This window comes from Marmota monax, unplaced genomic scaffold (genome assembly GCF_021218885.2).
Source record: "Marmota monax isolate L192 unplaced genomic scaffold, Marmota_monax_Labrador192_F-V1.1 WCK01_AAM20220418_F8-fsc00245, whole genome shotgun sequence".
Taxonomy (NCBI): Eukaryota; Metazoa; Chordata; class Mammalia; order Rodentia; family Sciuridae; genus Marmota; species Marmota monax.
Window position 1 is genome coordinate 1,340,988 of NW_026693895.1, and position 26,811 is coordinate 1,367,798.

At 48.7% G+C, this 26,811-nt stretch overlaps 2 protein-coding genes across 2 annotated transcripts in view; one reads left to right on the top strand and one right to left on the bottom strand.

Annotated features, from left to right (window-relative positions):
• Positions 1-1,374: 1,374 nt before the first annotated feature.
• On the bottom strand, positions 1,375-24,337 carry LOC124105634 (uncharacterized). The gene is given in 7 exon segments (XM_058585159.1): positions 1,375-2,670; positions 5,813-5,930; positions 8,326-8,498; positions 11,529-11,723; positions 13,412-13,531; positions 14,548-17,799; positions 24,008-24,337. Coding segments are annotated over 7 exon segments (4,374 nt in total). The 3' UTR covers positions 1,375-2,484.
• The window catches only part of Ttl (tubulin tyrosine ligase), a 34,340-nt gene continuing 31,781 nt past the window's right edge, over positions 24,253-26,811 (top strand). The window contains exon 1 of the mRNA XM_046462847.2: positions 24,253-24,492. Within this exon, the coding sequence (XP_046318803.1) occupies positions 24,336-24,492 (157 nt within the window). The 5' untranslated portion in view covers positions 24,253-24,335. The remainder of the gene's footprint in view (positions 24,493-26,811) is intronic.

Genomic DNA, 26,811 nt, shown 5'->3' on the forward strand with positions numbered 1-26,811 from the left:
GGAGGAGGGTGAAATTACAATTAAGAAGTATGGTGTTTCTTTTGGGGGTGTTGACAATATTACAAAATTGACTGTGGCAATGCTTGCATATATTAAAAAGCTATTGAGTTAGACAAGTTAAATGTGTGAATTATATGATATGTGAATTAATAAAGCTGTTAAAAATCAATACAATATGCGGCAGAAAATATAAAGAAAAGGGAAGGGAAAAGTAAGAAACAAATAGAAAGGTGAATCAAATTGAAAGATGATAGATTTAAACTCAATGGTATTGGTAATCATACTAAACATAAACAGTCTAAATATAAAGAACCTTTATGTAAAGGCAGAGATCATCAGATTTTGTTAAAAAAGCAAGAGCCAACTATATGCTCCCTATAAGAAATCCACTTTATAAAAGTACAAATTTTTTAAAATGATTTTTATTAGTTGTAGATGGACACAGTATCTTTATTTCATTTGTTTTTATGTGGTGCTGAGGATTGAACCCAGTGCCTTACAGCAAGCAAGGCAAGCGCTCCACCTCTAAGCCACAACCCCAACCCTAAAGGTACAAATTTGAGAAGCACAATTGAATGGAAATGATATGCCATGTAAACATCAATCAAAAAAAGATTGATGTTTACATGGCATAAATATTGGACAAGGTAGAGTTCAGAGAAAATAATATTACCAGGAATAAAAATAAAAATAATTTCATAAAGGAGTAAATTCATCAAGAGGACCTAAGTGTTTTTGCACCTAATAATAAAGACACAAAATGCATTAGGTAAAACTCAATAGGCAAATTCACATGTGGTTACAGATGCAATATCCCACTCTCCATTATAACTGATAAAAACAGTAGAATGGAAATGAGGAAGGACATAGAAGACCTGAGCCACAGCGTCAGGCAGCCCCAGACTACTACTGTCTGTTGGACACCCTACCTAACAACAGCAAAACCCACATCGTTTCCTAGTGGATTGGAACATTTTCCAAGACAGAACATAACCCTGGCCCAAGAACAAGGCTTTAAACATTTAAAAGGGTTCAAGTCATACAAAGAATGTTTTCTAATCACAAAATAACTAAATTAGAAATAAAAGAAAAAGGTCTGGAAGTTTTCCAAATACTTTTAAAACTAAATAAGCAGTTACAAAAAAATCAATGAGTGAAAGAAAAAAATCAAAGGGAAATTTAAATGTATAAAGAGAAAGACAAAAATAAAAGTCAAAATTTAGGATTAGCTAAGTCAGTACTCAAAAATGTAGAGAATAAAAAGCTATATTGAAAAGAATGTCACAAAATAATGACCTCAAATTCCACATTCAGAAATGTGAAAAAAATATACCGAAATAAAGTTGAAATTATCAGAAGAAAGAAAACATTAAAGGCAAGAGAAGGGTTTGATGAAACAGAAAACAGGGATCCAGTGAGAAAATTAAAAGCATTTTAAATGAATGAAAAAGCTATGGACTGGAAGAAAACATTTGCAATTACATAATCTGTCAAAGAAACTTCGCAAAATTCAACAAGGGGGAAAAAAGGAATGGAGGCAATAGATTTTAAAAGATACTTTGTCAAAGAAAATAAATATGCGAAGTGCAACACCATTAATTAGGAAAAAGCAAATTAACACCACAATGAGTTTCCACTGCCAACTTGTTATAAAAATGTGAAAAAATTCTTGTCTTTACTATAAATTCAAACTGCTCTTCCACTGGATGATGGCAAACTCAATCATCTAATGTTGACCAGGATAATTAAATTTCTCGATAACTGCCCCATCCAGGAGGCTTACCTGGTTCCCCTCAAGCAAGCAAGATCTCTGCTCCCTCCTTCCTGTCCCTGGGCTTAGATTCAGCCCTCTGTTCCTGGCCCTGGTGGTTCAGCCTCTGAGGGGACAGTTGCCAGTCTGCTCAACCCCCATTTCCTTATAGTTTCTGTGCAAGATGCCATGAACTGAAATATTCCTACCAACCCTGGCCAGGATTAGCTCCTCTCCATCCCAGACTCACCAGCTAACAGTCTGGCGGCTCCAGCTTCTGGTGAAGCATCCCACCCCTTAATCAGCACGACCTCTTTCCACCTCTTCGGAATTTGAACAGTTCCTACATATCTGAGCAAGATGAACTCTGACCTCCCCAAGGTGACAGTTCCTGGCTCCCTGCAGAATCTTCTGGGACTGTTCTCACATTGCAATATCTTCAGAAAGGCTCAAGCTGACGGTGCTTGGAACGTTCTCCCCTCTCCACGGTTTACTTGACACATTCCTTCTAAGCCCAGAAACGGAAGCATCCTTCCAGGAGGAAAGCAGTCATCAGGGCCAGAGGCATCTGCAGCACCCGGAATGTTGTCAAGGCAGCTCTGTGAAGGCACAGGCCCTGGCCACCCTACACTCGGTGTCACTCTGATTCAGCCTAAAGGGCACTCCCTGGAGGACCCCAGGGTCTGGAAAGTGCAGGGCAACCAAGTCTGCCTTGGAGACAATGTCGTAGCTTTTTATAAGGCTTCTTGAACCAAGGCTGCAAGTGGGGGGACTTTGGTGCCTGCCTTTTGCAGACTCAGCTCTTCACAGTCTATGTTTGCGGTTTCTTGAGGTCTGTGACTTAGTATTTCCTTCCTCTGCTGTATACAGAAGGCAGCAACTTCCCGTTCTTCCAGATCCAGGAAAGGCTGTCTCAAGCCCTGGAGTAGAGAGAGAGAGAACTAAGTGTGGTGCTGGAGGACACAGTGCAGGGTCCCAGTGTCAGCTCCCTGGAGCTCTCTCTGAGGGGTTCCTCCAAGTGGGGCTGGTGCTGCTATTCTGACTCTCTACCCCTAATTTGGTGGAGATCAAGGAGCAATGTTGGAGCGGGGCTCTCTGAACTGAGCCTACACAGCCTGAGGACTGGGGATGTCTGTTTGTCACAGGGGAATGTTCTGAGAATGTATAGAGTTCTTAACAATACTCTCTCCACTCCAGATTCTGCCTCCCTTAGGATCGTGCGTTATACAAAATGTCCACGGGTCTTTAGGTCTACGTGGAGCCAGAAGCACTCACCTGGCTCTGGGGTTCACTTGCTCTCAAAGGGTCTGGAGATAGGGAGGGGCGTTCTTGCCTCCAGTGATTGCTGCAGGGTCAGTAGAAGGCTGGGGGCTTCAGCCAGGTCTCTTGGGCACCAAAACAGCTTCATGGGGCAAGTCTGAGCTTTTGTCTCAGCTTTCCTTCTATTCAAGGGACTCTGGGGTGTGGACCTGAAGGATGCATGTTTTCAAGTGCTCTTCATAGGTCATGTCTAGTCTGTGCACTTTTTTTTTTTTTTTTTTTTGGTGCTGGGGATTGAACCCAGGGACTTGTGCATGTGAGGCAAGCACTTTGCCAACTGAGCTATATCCCCAGCCCCTAGTCTGTGCACTCTTTGAACTTAACTGGTACAAAGTTTCTTAAACTACAAAATGAAAATTCTCCTTGGATTTTTTTAGCACTTTCATGCTAAAAATCTGTGGCTTGTTGGAGTTTACTTTCTAATAAAATGGACAGAGAAATAAATAGAAGAAAGAAAATTGCAAACTGTGATGAGAGTAATGAAGGAATCATAGAAGATGCTAAAACAGAGGAAACTGGGTCTGGTTGAGATGAGAGCCAGATGGTCCCTGAATGATGATGGTTTGACTCAAAATATTTCAACTTTACGAAGGTGCCATAGCAATCTGCATTCAACAGAACCTTCTCGACTTTTGAATTTTGCTCTTTTCTCGGGCTGGCATTCTGTGGTGTCATTCTCTCTCCAGGTGCAGGGAAGTGGCAGAATTGGGTTTGGCCATGAGATTGCCAGGGTGCACAACCAAGCATAGCGTGTGGTACTGCTAAGCAACGGAGGAGAGGTCTGGTAGGTCAAGTATATGAAACACATTTCCATTTAGTGATATTTTCAATTTAAAAGGGGTTTATAGGTGTGCAACTCCATCGCGAGTTAAAGAACACCTATGCAGAAGGTGTTCTGTCCCTTTTGAGATGGCAGGACTCGAGTTCAGGTCTAAAGGACAAGAAGCAGTGGAAGTGGAGGGCAGATGGGTCTCACACAGGGCGAGCAGCTCACATAATGGCCCTAAGGAAGGTGTTCTTTTAAACATGCAAATACTGTCCCTCTTCAGCTTCCACTTAGAATATGGAGAGCTGGAAAGATGGTTGCTCCCACTCTAAGAAAAGTCAATATGCAAAATCATAACTTTTCTTGAACCCATTAGAGAACTGAGTTTGAAGCTCCTCTAGTATGAGATCTAATAAAGGACAGACACCTCACCAGGTGTGGCACTGCATGCCTGTGATCCTAGTGACTCTGGAGGCTGAGGCAGGAGGATTGCAAGTTTGAGGCCAGCCTCAATAACTTAGTGAGACTATATCTCAGAATAAATATAAATTGGGGGGGAAAAAGGACTGGGCATGTAGCTCAGTGCCCCTGGGCTCAACACTGAGTACTCCCCTCGCCTCAAAAAAACAGGCAACTCCAAGGAGAGACAGCGTAAGCACTGGTGTATGTCAGGCACAGCATGATAGGATGGGAGCAGCGTGGGGCTGCCATGTGAATCGATAAGATTTCAGTTGAAATTTTGAGAAATCACCCATGGACAAATGTAGAATCCATGGGAGCCACAACACAGGAAGTCCTCATCTACTGGTAGCCATTGGTCTTGGACCTTACCGGGTACTCAGGAGAAAGACTCGGGTCAGGGCAGGTGCTGGGAACACCTTCCTCAGTGCAGCCACTACTGCCATAAAGGCAACAATCCCCGCCCAGATCCATGTTCCGTAGGGGACGGGGCCTCAAGCCACTGAGGGAAGAAGGGTGAACTAAGGCTAAGATGACACCAGCAAGTTGGACACCTCTGTGTCTACAGCAACTCCACCCACAAAACCCAGCTCAGGTCGGCTCCAGACTGTCCACTCCCCAGGACACCAAGGCCCGGGACAGATGGTCTACCACACAACGTCAAGTTTTCAATGGAAAATTATGAGACATGCAAAAAAAGAGAAAATGAAAAACAAAACAAAACAAAAACACTGTCAAGAAAAATAAAAATTGTTAGGTGCAGGACAGGCTGAATAAGTTGTCTGCAGGGCATGCCAAACAAAGTTAGCTGCAGGATGACCTGGCTTCTCAAACCCTCTGTCTGGTTCTTTATCACCTGTTTGCTTCAAGCCCAAATGCCCAAGCCCCCGCTCAGGGCTGAACACTTAACCCCCTTGTGTTCCAACAAGGCAGCTTGCAAACCCAGGGACCCTATTAGATTTGGGCTATAAAATCTCCCTCCTACCGCACCCTTCTCTCTTGCTCTCTCTCGCCTTCTCTTTCTCTCTTTTCGTCTCTGTTGCACTGCTGCAATAAAGATCTCTTGGTTGCTCTGAGTGTTGTGGTCACTTTCCTTTCAATAATCATTTTTAAAAAGCCCAGACTCTGACATGAGCCACTTATTGAAATTGTCAGACAGGAAATTAAAATAATTATGATTAATATATTCATGCTTTAGTGGGAAAAGCAGGCAAAAATGCGTGGACAAATTGGGAATCGCAGCAGAGATTAACAACTATTAAAAACAATAAATGGGAATGCTAGAAGTAAGAGAAAATATGGTAACAGACATGGAGAAGGCTTTGACAGGCTCAGTCACAGACTAGATACAGCTGAAGAAGTAATCAGTGCGAGGGGAAGGTCAGCTGATAGAAATTAGCCAAACAGAAACAGGAAGTCAGGTGACAGGTCTGGGGAAGGAACAAAGTTGAGTTTGTTAAGCAGAAGAGAGTATCCTTGCAAATGTTGCCATTTACCACGTCCCCATGGCCACTTACCCTGAGACTTGCAGCTTCTGCAGCCTTCACGGTCTTGAAGACAGCCTGGAGGAGCCACTGGGCATTGTCCACCAGCAGCTCCTCAGAGGACCTGCTTCTTGCCAAGGAGGCCTTTACACTTGGGAGTGTACAGAAGAAAAGCCAGTCTTACACTGGGCAGGATGGCAATTTCAACTAAATAATAAATGCCAGAAGGTTTTACAACATGAGCCTCTTCCAGAAAACCGGGGTGCCCTGGGGGGCCTATTTGAAGGAAGAATGCTCTAAAGGCTAATTTCACATTTTAAACTGACATTTTTATTTTAATGCTAAAAAAGTGTGACTCTCATAGAATCTATAAATTAACAAGAAGTATATTTTTAATGAAAATAACTGAGCTGATGTAACACAACCAATGCAACTACCTCAGATAATGAAAGGGAATAAGAAATTTTGTATAGAATTATATTCAAGTCTTAGATTTAAACTTGTGATGGAAGGTCAGACTAAGTAAATTGACATTTCAATAGTATTTGTTTTAAACTGAATATAACTGAATTTAGTCAGGTCATTTTCTACCACTGAAAATAAAAATGCTGTGGAACTTAAGTAACTCACTTTGGCAAAACTGCAAGACCTCCGGGTCCGTTAGAAGGCGGAGAGCTTGATAAATGCACCTCGAGTACTCATGTGGTTCTGCCTTCTTCCTTCCCTCCTCCCTCTTTCTTTCCCTTTTCCCATGTGCTGGGGTGTGGGGAGCCACTCCGAATGACCACGCCTTCCAGTCCAGAAGCAGGGATAGCAAGGCGTGGCTTCAGGTGTAGGTGCACCCGCTTGGCTGGAGTTACACTCACCTCTCCCTTGTAATCCTATCCCTTCTGCCCTTTTATGGATAGAACTCCCTAAGAACAGTGTCCTCCCAAATAAAAAAGGTCACTTCCAAATGTGTTTCTCTCTCTCTCTCTCTCTCTCTCTCTCTCATCAGCCTCTCATGACTTTCTCTTGCTCTCCCTTCTGGGGGAAAGGAGAGTGGGGGAAAGTCCTGAAGCTTGGGTAAAGGTAAGTCATGTCTGTGTTTTATTTTGTGTCACCCCATATTCACACGAGCGACCTTAATTCAGTCCCCTGCGATGGATGGGGTTGGCACTGGAGGTTGAACCCAGGCCCTCTGCATGCTAAGCATGTTTGCTGATGCACTGACGCCTGAGTATCAGAAGGACTGCCCCCCGAGAGTTAGCCAATTTCCAGACGGTAATGAGTCACCTGCAGACACACCTTCCATGTGTGAACCCACCCTCCCAGAGCCCTCACCCCCACCTCTTCCTTTACCTGCTTCTCTACTCCAGGCCACACCGAATTGCCCTCATCATTCCAAGGCCAACTCCCATACTCAGAGCCCCTGAAATCCTTCAAACTCACCAGCCCTGGACGTGCCAGCCTGCTTGTGCTGCCTGGCCTGTGCTTCCTGTGAACACCACGGCACCTTGCCGATGGCTCCCCTCGCTCCTCTACCGGGGTCTGACCCTGGTGCTTCCTTGTGCGGCCCTGGGTGGCATGCTGTGCCTCCTGCCTCTGGCTCTGTGAGCACAAAACTGCCTTCTTCACCTGTGTGTTTGCCTTCTGTCTACCTGGTCAAGGCAAATCCCAGACCCTTATAACAATACCCATATATGAAACGCTAAAATTAAGTAGAAAAATGTTGGCAGCTAATCTTGAGGTGACTGTGCACCTAAGATATTATTTCTTGGAGAAAAGTAGCTAGGTTTTATTTGCTAATTTAAAAACAATTTATGTACCTGGTTTGGGTGATATTTACTTTTATACCTCAGAATAATTGACAGTAGCTCTAACTACCGAGCTTTCCATAATGTAAGGAACTCGGGTGGAAAGGGAACAATCCTGTGGTCTTGACCACGTTCTGTACTATCAACAGGAAGCTGTTGTGCGGAGACAGTCAGTGGGAGCTGGTCAGTTGCACAGTCTGGCTCTGGGTTGGCATGGTCTTCCTGGAGGATGACGTCCATGCACATCCATGATCTTCTCGCTTGCCATTCACGAATAGCCAGCATCGTGAATGACAGGGACATATTCTGAGAATGCGTTTGGGTGGTTTTGTCATCGTGTGGCCATAAGAGGGGACTTACACAAACTGAGCTGGCCATGATGTCACTGGGGGAGACAATCTTATGGGACTGCCTTTGCACATGCAGTCCGTCATGGGCCAGAATGTCATTCTGTATGGATTGACTGTATTGTTAAAGTTAACTCGTCTTTCATTCAATAAAATTAGTATAAAAACAAATAGAGAACTAATGGTCAAAATTTAGATGTGGTTATAATATAAAGAGATCAGTTGTTTGTGTTTGTAGATTTACCCAAAGTGATGTGTACCAGCAATATGGTGTTTGGAAGGGACGGGGGAGGAACGTAAACTCTTGGAGAATAAAAAATCAACAAATAGAAGAGGAATCTCACTTTCCCCTTTGGGTCTTGAAATAGCAGAGCTTAGCCTTTTGTGCCAAGCAGCCTCTCACCTGGAGATGATGCGGAGCTGACTGCTCATGGTTTGAATTTGCTCTGCCGCACAGCGAAGCTCCTGGGAACATCTCTGATCTATGCAGTTCTTAGCAATGATAAGAATAAGTCTGGTGAAGTTTTGTCCAGAAGTTGCAATTTTCTTAGCAGAGGTGATAAGCTGATCTTTGGTCTGCATCAAAGAAAAGTGTTAAAACTGGGTAAATATTGCCCTCACTATTTGTCCCCAAGATGTTGGTGGCAAACTGCAAAGCCTGTCCAAAACTTGCTGGGCACAAGTTCCTTCGGTTCCCCAAGTGAGCATGCTTCAGCGTAAGCCACCATCTCCTGAGCCTCCCTGGATTAGTCAGAAGCTGACCCTTAGCACCCAGCAGAATGTGGTGGCCAGGGCCCATCTGTCTGCATCGGGCTGCTGAAGGGAGGACAGCCTCCTGGCCATGATCTCACCCACTGTCCCCAAGAGCTGTGCCCTGCTTTCAGCTTTCAGCAGGTGGCAGGGCAGGTGTGAGGCCTCAAGAAGGGACAGGTATGGGGACATCCAGGCTGGAGCAAAAGTGCAGAGTCATGTAGAGCTCTGCTCTAGAGCACTGCTGGGGACTGGTAATTAATAGGCTGAAAATTTGACCTTTTTGAAGTAAGTTTGAGAAAGAACCTCATTTTCCTTTCATAGAGATTTGGACTAAATTAACAGCTTTGGTGTTGTTTTTTTTTTTTTGGGGGGGGTGGGATTCTAACAAGTTTTGAACTCAGGGGCAGTCGTCCACTGAGCCCATCCCCGGGAGCCCTATTTTGTATTTTATTTAAAGACAGGGTCTCACAGAGTTGCTTAGCGCCTTGCTCTTGCTAAGACTGGCTTTGAACTCCAGATACTCCTAGGGTTAGGGGACTCACTCCCTGGCCCTCTTTCCCCTGTGCATGCTACCCCAGCTTCTCTGGTCAGAAAGAATGCAGAGTTAGTGGTTTCAGCGTGAGAGGCTTAGCTCACGAGAGGGGTTTGCAAATCCAATGCTAAGGGAACAGGTGCAGGTACGTCCAGCCCAGTGTTTAATTCAGAGCCATTCCCAGCTCCTTGCCAGCCTGTGGAGAGCTCTTGGGAGACAGGAAAAGCCTTGTTGAAACACAGGACAGCAGCAGCTGTTCCCAAATGAGCTGAACCTGCACTGGTCACCTGTACCGTGTAGTTCCTTCTGGTTTTTAAAGATCAATGAGGCCACCCCAAACTGAGACCCACCCAAAACACCCACTTCTTTAGGCCCTTCTAGGAGGATACCCAGGTCTTCACACTCTGGCAAGTTGTTTACGACATGCCGCCCCATTGGCAAGTAAGTCACAAAATGCATCTTTTGCTTTTGTTGGATAAGGTTTGGGTCTAGGCCGCTGTTTGGCCCATCAGCCTTCTCCCTGTCCAGAATGCGGATGGACTGCCAGGTTTCAAGGCCATTGGTCTTTGAGATAAGGAGGAAAGGGAATCCTGGAAGGATAAGGGAGGACAGGTGAGAACGCCTCCCCTCAACCCAATTTCCTGAGGGTGTTTTTATTTTGCACATGTTACAGCTTGAAGCCCTAACCTGGACGTGACTGTAGGAATGGTTTGAGTTCTCTGCTGGCACACAGAAGGCCTTTGGCCAAGGAAGATTTAAGATCTGAAGTTAGGGAAATTCCTTGCAAGAGCACCTCCTTGTGTGCAGGGGAAGGGTTCAAACGCAGAGATCAAGCTGGATATCCCGCCACCCCTTGCTTCCTGCAACTCCAGCACCCCCCTGCGGGGATGCGGAGCTGCTGGTAAGGCTGCCTCTGATCACATCATGACATCTGACTGCACTGCTTCAGGAAGTCCTGGTCCACCATGCGCCTCGCCAGTGCCTCCCAACCAGCCCTTTAAACTCTTGTTTCTGGCCCTAGAGCACAGATACTGTGGCTGCTAAAGTCCAGGATCAGGACTGGGGTCTGGGGAGCTGGGGGAGGTCCCTGCACAGGGATTCTCTTTCACCAGGCGCTAGCTTTCCTGTTAAAAGGGGGTCCTTTGGTTCTCCTTTTGTCATCTCCTCCATATTTACCACAGGGAACTCAGTGGGTGGAGGACCATATTTTGGGGTCCTTAGCCACTCTGCCAGCACCCAAGTTTTAGATAAATCAGAATATCTGAGATGCTTAGAAAGAAAAGTCAGCAAGAGGACGTAGCTGTGCTCTGATGACCCTGGGGTCACTGTTCCAGTGAGGGGCTGACCAGTAGTAATGGGCAGGGATTGGGAACAGGGACAGGACAATGAAGGTCTGAGGCTTGGGTGTGGAGGGGGCTGCTGGGTTTGAGGTCCCCTAGCCAGGTACACCCACCCTTCTCTTTTGGACCCTTCACCCTAGACTGAGAGCGGGGCCCACCTGGCTCAGCCGTGGATTTGGGAGCTGCTGATTGCCGTAGATCCACACCGGAGGCTTTCTGCGAGCCTCTCATTGCCATCTTATGTCTTCCTTTCACACACTCAGCAAATGGACTTCTTATTTTTTTCCTTGCAGGTGTGTTGATATCAAAGAATGCTTACTTCAATTTAACCAAGCAGAGGGATGAAGAGAATTAGAATAGGCCTCATATAATTGAAGTTGGCCCCCCAAGGCTGGTGGGAGCAGGGTCTCCCTCCAGGATGAGTGGCCCTGAGTGGTCAGCCTTCAGGAAGTGGCTGCTTTGGGGATTTTTTTTTGGGGGGTGGGGGTAGTACTCAGAATTGAACCCAGGGGTTTTAAACCACTGAGCCACATGCCCAGCCCTTTTTTATTTTTTATTTTGAGACTGGGTCTCCTTAAGTTGCTGAGGTCGACCTCAAACTTGTAATCCTCCTACTTCAGCCTCCCAAATCACTGGGATTACAACTGTGTACCACCACTCTGAGTTTGCCTTGGGGAGTTTTAAAGACATAAATAGCTCCCTTCAGCTTTGGGGAAATTATCTTCCCTGGTGCAATGTGACAAAGCCTCAGAGACCCAGTAGCGGAGGAGAGGAAGGAGGAGGGGTGGTGACATCAAGCTATTCCCAGGTAGATGATGAAGGGACTGCACAGAGATGTGAGTGCCAAGTGGTGCCACGTGCGCCCTTCCTGCCTGCTGGGAGCTGCCCAGGGCGGCCCTGGCTCTTGGAGGGCAGCAGTGCGGAGAGTAACTTCCCATAATGCCCAGGCCTCCCACCACCATGGCTGCTGATGCCCAGTACCAGGACGTGCCCGCTCCTCCTCAGGCTCTGAGCCATCAGGGACACCTGCTCCGTCATCTCCCGAGTGATCTGGGCATTTCTGCTCTCGTGGCCTGTGCTGCCTGTGCTGCCGTCCTGGTCCTCCTGGGGAGGCTGGTCCAGCTCAGCGTGAGATCTGGCTGCACGGCTGGGGGAGTCGGGGGAGGCGTCCTGCTGCTGTAAGAAGACAGTGCATTAACAGAGTGGCCCTGCTGGCCCTCAGCCTTCAGACGGCAGCGGCCTGCCCACTGCGTTTCTATTATGTTTTAAAGAAAGAGGAAAGGGAGTCAGGAGGGTTTCCTGATTCCTCCAAATCCCAGCAGTCTTGGCCATCTACCCCAAATATTTAGGAGAATAATGAGGGGACAGGATGATTTCCTATTAACTTGTGCTCCGTTCATCTGGAATTGGCATAAACCGAAACCTGGTACACTTAGTTCCAGATACCATTAAAATATTAAATGTTATTTTCTTCTGTGAAGTTTTAGACTTTGCATGGGAGAAGGATCATCTGCAGCTCTTGAAGAAATTCAAGAATCCTTCAATATTCCAACTCTGGGAAGACACTTTTGCAAAAGGACCTAAAGGTTTGGGTATCAAAAACTATGACCTCCCCCCCACCACACACACACACACAAGAGCTTGGTGGTGGTTGTTTTCTAGTGAGAAAAAAGAGCTGCCCCTGATATCTACAAGCAGGCTCCATGCTCACAGTTAGGCCATGTTCTTTCCCTATTGAACTTTTAGCAGAGCCTTCCCTAAGCCTTTTCTTGACCCTGGAATTGACAAGTTATTCTGCATTTGGAAGTAAATCCAGTAACTGAGTTGAGAAATTCTTTGATTATGTCTTTTTCTTACTTCCTCAGAGATGGCTCCCTCCATCCAGGACTTCCCAGCCTCTGAAACTGTGAGCTGAATAGATTTCTTGTCTTTATAATATAATTACATAGCACGTGGTATTTTTGTTATAGCAGCAAGACGTGGATTAAGAAACTTGAACTAGTGTGAACCAAGAAGTCACCTGGCCTTACTCCTGTTGGTTGCTTTCAGTTTAATCATCCCCACCTTCTGACCATGTGCAGTGTCCTCTACTGCTTCATTGGTCTAGTTCTGGACAGTGTGGGTACCCTCTGAATGCTGGGAGCCTTTTCCAGAGAGCACCAACAGGCCAGCCGTAAGGGACTCAGAAGATGAAAAGAAGGACAAGGGAGAAAACTCTGCTGAGACCAAGACTCAACTGCAGGGACTGAAGGCCAGGGGAGGAAATGGTACCCTGATGAGCCCAGCTAAGGGTGAGGAGGCTGGGAAATACCCTTTTCCACTCATGTCCCAGATGGAACTGTGGGGGCCATAAGCATCCAAACCCACATCTGTCTTCAGGCCCTTCCATAATGCGAGGAGCCCAGGACACTGTGTCCGAGTTCCCCTGGCTGCAGGAAAGATTCGGAGGGTGACTCACTAGGGCAGGGGATGCACAAGCCCCTCTCTAGGCCCCTGTCTTCCCTGTCAGGTTCTGAGGGAGGCTCACTGTGAGATGCTGGTCTGGGTTGAGTGGAGGGCATGCCTGTACCACAGGAGCCCCAGGGTGTGGGGACAGCATCATACGGCAATGTGTCAGGCAGCAATGCTGGCCTCTCTGACTGTCCTCACACCCTAGGGTGGCCCTGGAGGCAGAGTCCTTCCCTGTCCCAGTGTTCCCCTGTACGTGCAGGACAGCACTCCCCTGGAGTGGAAAGAGCAGAATATGGGGGCCTGCCCCTCACCTGGGGGACCCAGACCCCAACAGAGAAAGGACTTCCCTGCAGGGTCAAGAGGGGCAAAGGGGCTGCTGGAGCTGCTGCTCTCCATCCTGGAGGCCTTCAGACCTGGGCAGCTGCATCCACCTGCCCTGAGCCTTGGGGGATGCTCCACGGAGAGGCTCTGATGGAGGAGAGTCCATCAAGGGGCCTGTCAGTGAACCCAGCGGCACCAGCTCTGTCCAAACCCTATGGAGAAACAGGGATGGGGGGAAGAGGCTGCCAGGCAGGGGAATCTGTGTGACTAGAGGAGGGCAGTGAGTGAGCCCAGAGCCCTGCTGGTATCGGAGCAGAGGACTCTGGCGACAGGAGAAGGAACTGTGCTTACTGTCCTCTCTGTTCCCGTGGCAATAGGGTGGCTTCTGAGGGCAATCACATTTTAGTGAGGAAAATGAGGGAAAAGTAACTGGTGGAGAAGCACAGGGGGTGGTCAGTTGCACCTGGGAGGAGATCTCAGGAATGGTTGGGAGGCTCTGCCCAGCCAAGCATAACCTCACACGGGGGACGGACCAGGCTGTGCCATGGCCCGGCCTGAACAAGTCTGCTGAGGAACTTCCCGAGCCCTGCCAACCTAGTCTATGTCCTGCTGACGCTGGCCTTGGTCAATATGAATGGGTGTCCTACGTGTCCTGTCTCACCCTGGAAAGAAATGAGTGCATGTGGAAGGACAGACCCCACATCTTTCCAATAAATCCTTCTTTTTTCCCCTTGCTACAGCAATTGCACTGATTTCCCGCCACTTGCAAAGAAAAGAACCCTGATTGGAGCACGCAAGTGATATCTGTGGAGGTCAAAGTGGCATGAGAAAGCCTATCCCTCAAGAAGAGTGCTGCCAGTCATGGCAAGGAAACCACTTCCGGGTGGGGTGACCGGGGAAAACCTCATGGAAGACAGTACTAAGGTAGGCACTGCTTCTAGGACACTGCCACAGGCCAGGCAAATGCAAATATTTTGCCTGGATACCCTTCATCCTCCATCAGGCTAGAGTGCCAGAGTCCAAAATGGCGATGAAGCTTCCCAGCTGGGAAATGGTAGCAGAAGGTGCAGCCCAGACAGCTGACTGCCAAGCTTGGGCTCTTGGAGGCTGCGTGCTGCCTGCCCAGGGGGAATTACATCGTGGCACTGAGACCCTGGAACTTGGCAGGATCTCTGATGCCTAGAAGAGGGTTGAGGTGTGGGTGGAGAAAAGATGCTGAGGAGCCTACCATGCCCGTGCTTGCTGGGGGGGTCCCAGCGACAGCTGGCTCAGCCGTGCAGGTTCCCATTGAACTCCCAAGGGTGGCCCTGGGGGCAGAACCCTGAGCATCCACCTTGCCTCCCGCAGCACCCTCCTCACAGTGGAGCTGGGGCTGGATGGAGTCCTGTTCTGGGGCCCTTGCTGGCTCCTCCCTGAGTTTTAAGCACTGGTCCAGGAGATTCCAGGCCTTGGTATGACCACCTTTCCAGGCCTGGAGCTGGGCCACCACATGGTGGGCCCTGGCTGCCCACTCCCACCGAAGCCACTCCAACACATGCATGTCCCACTCCTCTGGACCTTCTTGGAGCACAGAAACCCTCTGGTTCACCTCCTTGGTGAGGATGAGAATGCTCTCCAGAGCTATAAGAAGGTCTTCTGGGCAAGGCCCAGACTCTTGACGTCTCACTACAATTCCCTGTACAGCTTGGATACCAGATACCATTCTTTCTAGGGACCTTTCTGTCCTGGTCTGGGAGTTCTTGCAGACAGAGAACTGTGGACAAATAGCATCTTGAAAGGCACATTCTTACTCTGCATTGATGCCACTGAGGTGGCCAGTCAGGGTCTTGGCTCGGAGGGTGAGCTCCAGGCAGAGAAGCTGAAAGCGTGTGGACAGGCTGGGAGATGGTTTGGGGGAGGAGCCTAGGATCTGTGCCACATCCAGCAGAGCGTCTCTGAGTACATGAACCTCCCTGCACAGAAAGGAGATCTCACCCTTTACCTGCTCATCCCCACACAGAAGGCCGGACAGACTGGCAGCCTCCTGCAGCCTTTGAGAAACATCTGCTACCTGATCCAACCCTTCCTTCAATCCCTGATGATCCTTTACAGCCTGTTGCAGGGGCAGTAGAAACAGGCCTTGTCTCCCGCTGAGCCTCTCCATGTTCTGGATCAGGTCTTGGACAGCCACTGACCACAGAAGGCATCCATTCTCAATGTTCTCTTCCCAAGATGCAGGAGCTTGGAGACCATCAGAGGCCAGAACCATGTCCAACAGCCGTTTGGCATGGATCTCTGCCTCCTCCAATCTGTCCCCGATTTGTAATAGCACTTCTGGATGTCCCAAGGAGTCAGGATCCTTCTTATCCAGATCCTTGCCGCAACTTTTAGCTGCTAGTTGAACCATTGAAGTTAAATTCTGCTGAAGCTCTGTGAATACTGAAATGCTCCCTGGTAGATCAGTTTGGGGGTTATGGCAAAAGAGTTGTTGACACAGAGGATACCAGTCACCAGCCGTGGCTACCAAAACCTGCCTGGTTTCCCTGGTCCCCCCAGACAGTCGGCGAGTGGCTTCTAGAAAGCTATCACTTCTAGAAGTTGTGCTATGGGCTGTCTCCCTGGCCACGTCAATAACAGAAGGTGCCAGTGTCGGGATCTCTTGGAGTCTCATCATCCTCTCTGATCCCGGTGGTCCCTCCCCACCCTCTTGAGCTGCATCTGTGTCTGTACCCTGCTCCAGCACTTGGGTGCAAGTTGAGGCCACTGCCTGGAGGTCCTGGCTCTCTTCAGCAAGAGTGAGTTTGCTGGTGGTGAGGGGAGCAGCAGATCTCCTCTGTGTACAGGTGTTAGGACTCCAGGGGTGAGAAGTACAGTCTGTTGGTGGACAGGGCATGGCCAGGTCACGTTCCCCTAACACAGGGACCTTTTGGTGTTTCCACCCAGGAAGTGAGTTGTCCTGGAGGCTTGGGAGAAGGGTATGAGGCTGTCCCTTAGCTATGTCAAATCTTTGGACTTGGTCTCGAAGAGGGCTGAGGATATGTGGATGGTTGGTCCCGTCCAATCCCTCTTGGACTTGCTGAACGGAATAGATGAGATGTGTTGCCATGGCTAAAAGCACCTCTCTATCCTGAGAGCTGCACCCACCTGACCTGTGCTGGGTAGCTGCACCCAGGGCCAAGGAAGACTGCTGCAGCTGCCAGATCAAAACTCTCAGGCCATTCCGGAAAATGGGATCGGAATCGCGGCCCACATACCTATTCACTACCTGCACTATGTGTGCGGCTCGGCCCTGCAAATACATCACAGGCCTGGAAAACCCTCCGGGATCTCCACTCCTCAAAGCCCATGCAAGGAAGTCCAAGTGCTTGATCATTTCCTGAGTGGACACGCTCAGGAATTCAGGGATGTTGAGAACATCATCAAAACAGGCCACGAGGCGTTCGTTCGCCCGAGCCCAGGCCTGAAGCAGGGCCCTTAGGGCAGCGGGGCTCCAGTCCGCACCAGACGCTGCGGGGCCTCCTGAGAACAGCTGGTGCACTCTGGCCACCAGCCCGCCAAGGTCTGCCACGGCGGCCTCCAGGTCTCTACCAGTTTGTCGCCGGGAGCAGCAAACCAAGACCAAGTGGGCCACCCGGAGCATCTGCTCGGCCCGCTCGTGGAAAGCTGCACGGAAACGCTGGAGGCCTTTCCGCAAGTCCCCGCCCGCGCCCAGCGATCCGACTGCAGAAGTCGACAAGGCGACGCGGACCAGCCTTTCAAGAGGGCTCTGGGTGTCTGTGAACGTGTCCAGGATCTGGCGCAGGAGCGCAGCGCACACTCCCTGGGAGAGGGCGTCGGTGGCGGCCAGCAGCGCCGCGCGCTCCTCGGCGGTCTCCAGCCTCTCCTGGCCTGTCCGCGGGGGTCCGTCGCTCCCGTCCAGGCGCCGGATGGCGCCCCGCACCTCCAGCAGCCGGCCGCAGCGGGCCACCAGGTGCAGCCTCTCTGGCGGCGCGGAGCAGGCGGCCAGGTGCATGCAGTGCGCGACCACGGCGGCCAGCGGCGCGTCCAGCTGGCCGTCGCGCAGGTGCTCGGACGTCGCCAGCAGCTCACGCAGCTGTTGCAGGCGCCAGGAGAGCGCGCCGACACGGGTCCCAGCCTCAGGGATCGCGACGCCGGACTCCAGCCGCTCCAGCAGCTCTTCCAGGGTCTTCCTGGTGGTAGCGAAGACGCGGCTTCGGGTCGCGGCCAGCTGTGAGTTGCGCGGATGCTGGAGGTGGCCTCGGGCAGTCGCGAGCAGCTCGGGGATGCTTTCCCGCAACAGAAGACCCGTGGGACCCAAGCTCTCCTTCCGTCCGCGCGCCACCAGCCCGCCCAGGTGCTGCAGCGCCGCCACCAGCTCCCCCAAGTGGTCACGCAGCGAGGGCGCGTCCTCCGCCGCCTCCAGCGCGTCCAGGCAGGCCAGGCACCTGCCGGCCGTCCCCACCATCTGCCTGGCGATTGCTGCATCTGCGAGGAGCAGGACCTGTTCGGGCAATCGGGACAGGAGGAGCTTGAAGATGATTGCACATTATTTGGAGTGATGGGGACAGCGGTGGCAGCTGCTTCTGTCCCCTAGACTCAGCCCCAAAAGTCACCCAAGAGTGGCGTTTATATTTGGTTGAACCCAGAAGGTAAGGCAGCTACATTCCATGAATGGATGGGTCCATCTGGAGTGTTTATTGTTTGGATGAGGGTGATGGGGGCTGAAGAGAAGGCCGGCCGTCAAGTGCCTCTGAGATATCTCCTCTAGCCTGTCCCTGCCACTCCAGGACAGCGTATCCACCCCTCCAAAAGAACTGGTACCCAAACCAAGAGCCCGCCTTGCACCCCTCTCCTCCTGGGTCAGCAGGTACCTATGGTTGCAGTCCTCCTTTAATAGAACCTGTTAAAATTCAAACACCTGCCCCCTAATAACTCTACTACTAAAGTTTTACTGATTATATTTCATAATATTTAAGGCATATGGATTTTAATAAGCAGCAATGCCCAGACTAAAAGTCACATCATAATGGTGGAATGTCAGGATGGGAAATGGGGAGCATTTGAAGGCTAAGGGATGAGCCAGGCTTCCGTCCAGACCCTTCCAGCTATAGACCAGGGCCACAGAGCTTTCATCTGGGAGGCTGGTTTGCCAATCAGACTGAGGGTTGCAGAGGTTTCAGTAGCCTCTTCCCATAGCTCTTGGCAGCAAGAGGATGGAAAATGACCCTTTGGGTGACATTTTTTTATTAGAGATTGGTGGTTAGGGGGTGAGGAGACCACATGGGGTTCAAGGCATAGACCCTACATATGTCTACCCAGCTCCCCATGGAAGCTTCCACGGGCCTCTCATCCTGCTCTGTGGTTTTCCTTTGCATTCTCTTGATAGTGTCTCTTGAGACATGAAAGTTCTAATTTTCACGGTTTCCAATCCATCAAAATTTCCCTTTATCCCTAGCTTTTCGTGTCTTTTTTTTTTCCAGGAGAGTTATGAAATTGTATTAATAGCACTCAAAAAAGAACATTAAAACAAAATACCTGTATATCTTAGTTAGTATTCTAGTTTCCTAGGACTGCTATAACAACCATAAATTGGGTGGCTTAAAACAAACAAACAAACAAAAACCTTCTCTTTTGGTTCTGGAGGTTGGGTATTCAATATGAGGGCAGCTGCGGGACCTTGCTCTGTGACCACAGGGACATGGGTCTCTTTACACTGATCTATTTCTTTGAAATCCTGCTTCCTGAATTACTATATCTTTATATTTATTTATCTATTTGTTTAAATTTATTTATATTTATTTATTTTTGGTACCAGGGATTGAAACCAGAGGCACTTTACCACTGAGCCACATCCCCAGCCCTTTAAATTTTTTTTTTATTATTTCAAAGACAAGGTCTTGCTAAGCTGCTTAGGGCCTTGCTAAGTGGCTGAAGCTGGCTTTGAACTTTCAATCCTCCTGCCTCAGCTCTGGAGTCTCTAGGATTACAGGCGTGAGCTACTACATCTTGCAATACCTTTATATTCAAATTCTATAACTTTTGTGGATTGGTGTCTGGTAGCCTTCCTTCAGCCTGCCTTTCCTATTTTTGTTCCTCTGCATTTCTATATGAGCTTTAGAATTGTCCTGTCAATTTCTGTGGAGAGCTCTGCAGAGATTTTGCTTGAATTGCACTGCAGATCCATTCAGCAAAAATGGACAGACAGCTTTAACAATTTTGAGTTTTCTAATCATGATCATAGTGTATGTTTCCTTTATTTTATTCTTTAAATTCTTTTGTCACATTTTGTAGTTTTCAGTGTAGAGTTCTTGCATAGTTTTCTTTAGTAATGTTAAGTATTTGACATTTTTTGATGCTACTATAAATTGTATCTTTAAAATTTTTCATCTTCTATTTCTTTGTTGTTGACAGAAATACAATTAGTGTTTATATATTGGTCTTATGTCTAGCGACTTAAGATTTGCTTTGTATATATAACCATGTCATCTTTGAAAAATGACAGTTTTTTTTTTTTAAATCTCGTCTTATTGGGCTGGGGTTGTAGCTCAGTGGTAGAATACTTGCCTCACGTGTGTGAGGCACTGGGTTCGATCCTCAGAACCACATAAAAATAAATAAAAATAAAAATATTGGGTCCACCAAAAAAAAGAAATCTTCTCTTTTTGACCTGGCTACTTGATGCTATTGTAAAATGGAATTATTTTCTTAACTTCCTCTCTGAATTGTTCTTAAACTTTGCTAAATTTGCTTATTAGGGTTAATGTTTTTGGGGTATCTGTATAATCTTCAGGATATTTTTAGTTTTTTTCTCTCTATATATGTCATCTACAAATGAATCAATCTCTTTAACAGATATGAAATTATTCTGATTTCATATTACTTTCTAATCATTTTTGGTAAACTAGGATTTTCCATAGAATTTGTCTGTTTTGTCCAAGTTATTAAATTCATTGGCAAGAATTATTTATAGTACTTTTTATTATTATTATTATTTTAATATTTATGCCGCAGTCTGGCTGGGCACAATTCAGGAGCCATTTGTCAAAAGAAACGAACTTTATTTTTAGAACACACACACACATCACACCACACTGCTCTTCAGGAAAAACCCTCAGAGCCCAACTGCCACCACCAGCTTCCCACAAGCCTCTCAACCTCCCCCACTCCTCCTGCTCTTGAGGCCGATTGGCTAGGTCACATGGGCGGAGCCAAAAAAAGTCCCCCAGTGAGCAGCTCCGCGGTCTGAAAGGGCGGGGAAACAGCCCAATGAGCATCACCGCAGAGGAGCCAATCAGTTGGCAGCTAGAAGTTTGCTGGGGCTGCTGTGAGCCAATCATCAGCTGGCAGCTGGAAGTTTGCTGGCAGCTGAAAGTTTGCTGGGGCTCCTTTGGCTGTGGCTCTCAACATATTTATTTTTTAGTTTTCCGAGGACACAACATCTTTGTTTGTATGTGGTGCTGAGGATCCAATCCGGGCGCACAGATGTCAGGCGAGTGCGCTACTGCTTGAGCCACATCCCCAGCCCCAGTACCTTATTTTTAAACATCTTTAGGATTTCTAGTGGGTTCCCCTAGACATTTTAGTACTGATTACTTGCACTCCCTTTCTTTCTTTCCTTCTTGCTGGGCTGTGAATGGTTAGCAATTTAAGTAGTGTATTTTTAAATTTTATTTATCTATTTACTGGTAATGCTGGAAATTGAACTCAGGGCTCTCGCATGTTAGGCAAGTGCTCTACCCATGAGCTAGCCCAAATAGGTTTTTTTTTTTTTTTTCCTTTTGGCTTTGTTGATTTATTTTTGGTATATCTGTTTCTTCATTCCTTGGTTTCTTTCCACTTATTTTGGGTGTGATGTTGTCGTCCTTTTTCTAGTATCATGAGATGACGCTTGAACGACTGACTTTCAGTCTTCTTTTCCTAACATTTGTGCTTCAGGCTATAAATTTTCATTTAACCATGGCTTTAGCTGTATCTTACCAGTTTTGATGTCATAATTTTATTGTCATTCAGTTAAACAATATTTCTTTTTTTAAAAAAATGAATTATTTAGGTTTAGGTTTTTTTTTTTTTTTTTTGCAGACACAACATCTTTGTTTGTATGTGGTGCTGAGGATCGAACCCGGGCCACACGCATGCCAGGCGAGTGCGCTACCGCTTGAGCCACATCCCCAGCCAATATTTCTTATACTATTGTGATTTCTTCACTTAACATAGGTTATTTAGAAGTATATTACTGAATTTCCTAGCCACTTAATTCCACTGTTGTTAGAGAAAGTGTTTAGAATTGTCTCAACCTGTGGAGATTTTTCAAGGGGTGTGTGTGTGTGTGTGTGTGTGTGTTCGTACTGGGGATTGAACCCAGGGTGCTTTACCACTGAGCTACATCCTCAGCCCTTTGTACTTATTATTTTGAGACAGGGCCTCACTAAGTTGCTGAGGGGCATGGTAAGATGCTGAGGTTGGCCTCAAATTTATAATCCTACAGCCCCAGCTTCTCCAGATGTTGGGCTTATAGGTGTGTGCCACTGTACCTGGCTGTTGAAGTTTATTTTAGGATCAATCAAAGAGCCAATTTTGGTAGAATCCTTGCGTGATAGTAAAAGCAAATGTGACTCCATTTTGTTTTGTGACTCCATTCTGTAGAAACAACCATGCCAAGGAAAAGGGTCATGACTGGGGCAAGATGTTCTTTTCCTTTTGCTATAGAAACCTTTAAGAACACGCAAACTACCTAATGGGGCATTGTTTCTGTAACTAGGGGAACAAGGCTCTGTTTCTGTAACTGAGGTGACTGGGCTGTGATTGTTTAGGCTTCCCACTGCCTGACTGCACTGTCCCGCTTCTGTAACCTGGCTTGCTTGCATTGGCTGAACCCCCAAACATCCCTTTTGCGGTTTTCAGGTTTATAAGTAGTGCCCTTGCAATTGTTCAGGGCAGATCAGGGGAACAGCTTTATGTTCTAGTCAGCCGCCACCGGTGTGCTTCAATAAAGGCTTGATTCAATTATATGTGAGTGGTCTGGAAGTCAGTGTATGAAACCCCAGGACGAAGCTTTAACTATAACATTTGCATCTTTTTGTTTTGTTGTTATTGTGGTTCTGCATTTGGAAGAAGGCGGCATGCTCTAATTTTAAGGTCCAGAATAGGAAGTAAAGCATATTACTCCTCTTGTATAGCCAGAGAGCCAGGCCTAATTCAAGGGAGTGCTGGAAGTCAAAGTCTCAGACAGACAGAGTCTTCCTCTTTGTAGGATACTAAGATAGCTACATGTTGTGGCACACAGTCTTCCATCTGAGCAATTTCAGCTGTAAAAATAAAATAAAAAATTGGTTTTTTCTTTATAGCTCCAAATCCCACAAAGAATCAGATTGTCCAGATTTGGGTCATGTTCTTATGCTTTACCATCTACTATGGCAGAAAGGGATGGAGTAGCCCTGTTGAACTGGGAGATTGCCTTTCCTGTGCCCATAATGGACTGTGTTCATCTCTCCAGAGTCTCATAAAGTCCGGAGGGGAAAAGATGAATACTATTATCTAGCAAAGGGGATAAGGAACACTGCCCCCAAATTAAAACTAAAACAAGTTTAAATAGTGTTCACCATAAAAGATAGGTGAGAAAAAAAAAGAGAACCACTGAATTGAGGATCCCTGGCGTTGCTAGGGAGACCATGGCTGTGGAGTGGCAGAGAAGCCAACTATTGGAGGAAAGAATGTGGCCTTCGGTGACAAGCAGCAGGTATGGCTTATCTTAGCATGAGGTCTCCCAAAAGGTGATCCTGGAACAAGGACTTAAAAGCAAGGTGATATCTGTGGAGGAGCAAGTGGGGTAGTGAGTTAGGGAAAGGAAGGAAGCCAAGAGAAGTGCATTGGACAGCTGTGGACAGCAGGGGCTGAATTCTGTAGATACCTTGAAATACAGTCCAGGAAATGCACCTCCTGGCAGCATATGCTGCCAGGGGTGAGGACGCCAGTGCATTGTCAACCCACTCTTATCCTGATGGATGGAGGGATGAGAGGGAACTTAAGCACCCGCACTCTGGGTTGCTGCCTTTGTGCACCGAGCAAGCTCCCCAGGGACAGCGAAAGTGCACAGATTAGAATGGTTTTGCAAAGTGAGCGAATGTGGGCCGAGCTGGGGGAGGAGGGTGCTTTTACAGAATGCTCGGTAGATACTGTGAACGCGGGGAGCACAGGATGGGAGGTTCTTTCTCTAAAGCAGAGTAATAGCTGTGAGGCACAAGGCTGGGGTAGGTCATTCACGAGGGCATATGGGCACGTTTGCGGAAAACCTGATAGTCATTGTCCTCTCTGACCCTCAAATGCACCAAAATCGGTTTCCTAAAAGTAGCTTAGACAAGACGAGGTCCGAAATAGAGAAGGCTCATGGCCCACGCTGGAAGGGCAGGTCGGGAACGGGTCCAGGACTCCCTGAAGCCTGTTCGGGACTATTTCCACCAGTGGACGCTGGGGTCACCCCGGCCCCCGGGCTGTGCGACAATCGGGAGGTCTCAGAACTTGAAAAGAGCGCTCTACTCCAACTAAGCAAGTACCGCAACGTTCTAGGTGCTCTAGTGGTTGGGCGGAGAGGAAGGGAGCGCTGCTCACTCGGACACAGGACGGGGCCGAGCAACTTTTATTCACCCATAAAAGTCCCTGTGAAAGAGGTGGCGGAGCGGGGGAACTCTGCAAGGGGGGTCTTCCGCTGGCACCGCCTGGCTGTGGTCTCGGCTCGCTCGGCTCAGTGCACCCCCAGGGCACCCCCACCGGCTGGCCCGGGGCTGGGGGCGCGGCCCGCAGGCGCCGAGCTGGCCGCGCGGAATCACGGGGAGGAGGCGGGGCTGCGCGGCGGAGGGCGCGGCGTCCCGGCGGCGCTCGCCACTTGGGCGGACGCGGGCGCCCGAGAAGGCGCCGCCTGGGCCCGGGAGGCGCGGCCCGAGAGCAGTGCGGTGCGGGGGGCGGGCACCGTCCACGCGGAGCCACCGCCTCGGCCGGCTCGTCCTCGGGCGGCGACCTGGGGCCCGGGCGCGCGGCCTCGCCATGTACACCTTCGTGGTGCGCGACGAGAACAGCAGCGTCTATGCCGAGGTCTCCCGGCTGCTCCTCGCCTCCGGCCACTGGAAGAGGCTGAGGCGAGACAATCCCAGGTTCAACCTGATGCTGGGCGAGAGGAACCGGCTGCCTTTCGGGAGACTGGGTGAGCCTTCCCCGTCCCTGTCCCCGTCCCCGCCCCCGGCCGGGGCGCGCTCCACAGCCGCGGCCGGCGCTTTTGTTTTTAAGGTCGCGAGTCTCCCTTCCGTGTGGCTTCTCGTGAGGCTTCCCGGGCTGATCCCGGGCGGATCCGCCAACGCCCGCGCTCGTTCTTAACGCTCTCGGCTTTCCTGAGTCCCATTCGGAGGGACTCGCGGTGCGGCTCCGCTACTCCTGACAATGACCTGTCCCTGCACCATGGGGGCTGTCGGCCACTGGTTCCCGGCTCCCGGGCCCAACGCCCCGGGTCGGGCAGGTTGGCGGAGCTGAGCGCAGGGCACGCGAGGCTGCGCAGGGCACGCGGGGCTCCGCAGAGCCGGGAAGTCTCCTTGCGCGTCTCCCACGGAGGACGTCGCCCCGCCTGGTGTGGGCGTGGAAGGGGGCCCTGAAGGTGCTGGAACCTGGGGTTGTACCCGCGCAAGGCTCGGATAACAGGCAGGGAGGGCATTCTGAAAAGCCATTTGGATTCAAAAGCGGAGCTTCAGAGGAGACCCTACCCCAGGGAAAGCTGGAGGAGCGTCTCAATTTAGCGAAGGCTTCACCAACGAACGTGTTTTTACAGTTGTGCATTGAATAAAGGTTTTAACCAGAGGTTTGGTTCCCCTCCATCTCTGTCCGGAGGGAATTGCCTTTTCACGTGGTAGAAGCCGGCTTGGCACCACCCTGTCCACCTACTCTCCTTAGGAAGGGACAGGAGTGAGGGGAGGACCAGCCGCTCCTTTCCAAATGACGTAATCCAGAAGTTCTCCGGAAGGTGCACTCACATCCCGGGGACCTGCTCACTGCACAGTCATCTGGGAAGGGCTCTCTGGGTAGCTGTGTTCCTGGCCAGAACTCACCAGGGGTGGGGGTCAGTTGTACTCCAAGGATAGAAGGGGAGAATTGATACCGAGAAAAAGCCTCAGTCTTGGAGGGCCAACCAAAGGGAGCGGTGTTCTTGCCATGTTGGGGAGAGGAGAGGGTTTTCAGAAAAAGGATGAGTGGACAGAGAATGGAAACAGGCCATCTGGAGTTGACTGGCCATTGGTGAACTTACTAGAGCATTTGGGTGAGGCCAGTGTTTGAGAACCAAACTTGTTGAGGCAATGCCTTCCTGAGTTTTTTCTTTGAAATAGTGCTGGGGACAACTTCCCATTGCCATGCAAGTTTATAATGAAGAATGGTGACTCCATGGAAGGGCTGACAGGAGCCCCCCAGAAATCTAGTATTACAGGGAGTGTGCTTGGAGAGTCCTTCCTGTTAAAGGATCTCCTCAGGAAGCCTTCCTCAAAAAAGCTGGGGGAGTGGGGTGGAGGAGGTAATGTTCATGTGGAATTATTTCCCTGAAAGAGGAAAGGAAACAAATGCTTCTAGTCGAGAAGTTACTTCCTCTGACTCTGTCCACTGCCCTTCCTGCCTTCCTTTCTTCTTGTGCTTGGTGGTGTCTGGCTGTGAAAGCTTAGATGGAGTCTTAATATGGAAAACAGTCAAAGACAGCACTGCCCAGGTGGAGGTGGGGCAGTTGGCATAGCTGTGGAGCTCATGCCCAGCAAGGAGGTGAGAAGCAGAAACCTATATGTTTCGAATCTTACATAGGCACCGTAGATTCAGCAGGTGATCAGCAAATATTTAGTTTTTATGGGAAAGAAAATAGGTTTTGTGCTGTTAACTGGAGTTATTTACCTTTTACTAAACGTGTGCTACATGGAAACCAAGGAGCTTCAGGGGTCAGGTAAGGGCTCAGGGCCCTGGGCATGTGGAGAGGGCCATGCAGGGAGAATGAGGGTCTCTCTACCACAGGGAAGCACTGAAATTCAAGTAATGCCTGACACTTTTGATTTGGGCGTATGCCATTCTCTGATGAATCATTGCCTCTGACATCAACTCATAATGCCTTTATTCCATCTTACTTTCTATTATAGGAAATGCAGTGCATTTTGTTAATAAATAAAATTTAAATATGCATATACAAATTTATTTTTTTGCAGTACTGGAATTTGAACCCAGGAGTGCTCTACCACTGAGCTATAACCCTAGCCCTTTTTATTTTTGAGACAAGGTCTTGCCAAGTCACCCAGGTTGGCCTTAAACTTGTCTTCCTGCCGAAGCCTCCAGGGTCGCTGGGATTATGGGCATGTGCCACCATGCATGGATTATTAGGATTTTAAACAAAACAAAACAAAAAATTTTTTCAGTTTCTTTTTTACCACTTTTTTAAAAATTGGTGCATATTGTTGTACATAATGGTGGGATTTGTTGTTACATATTCATACATGCACACAATATA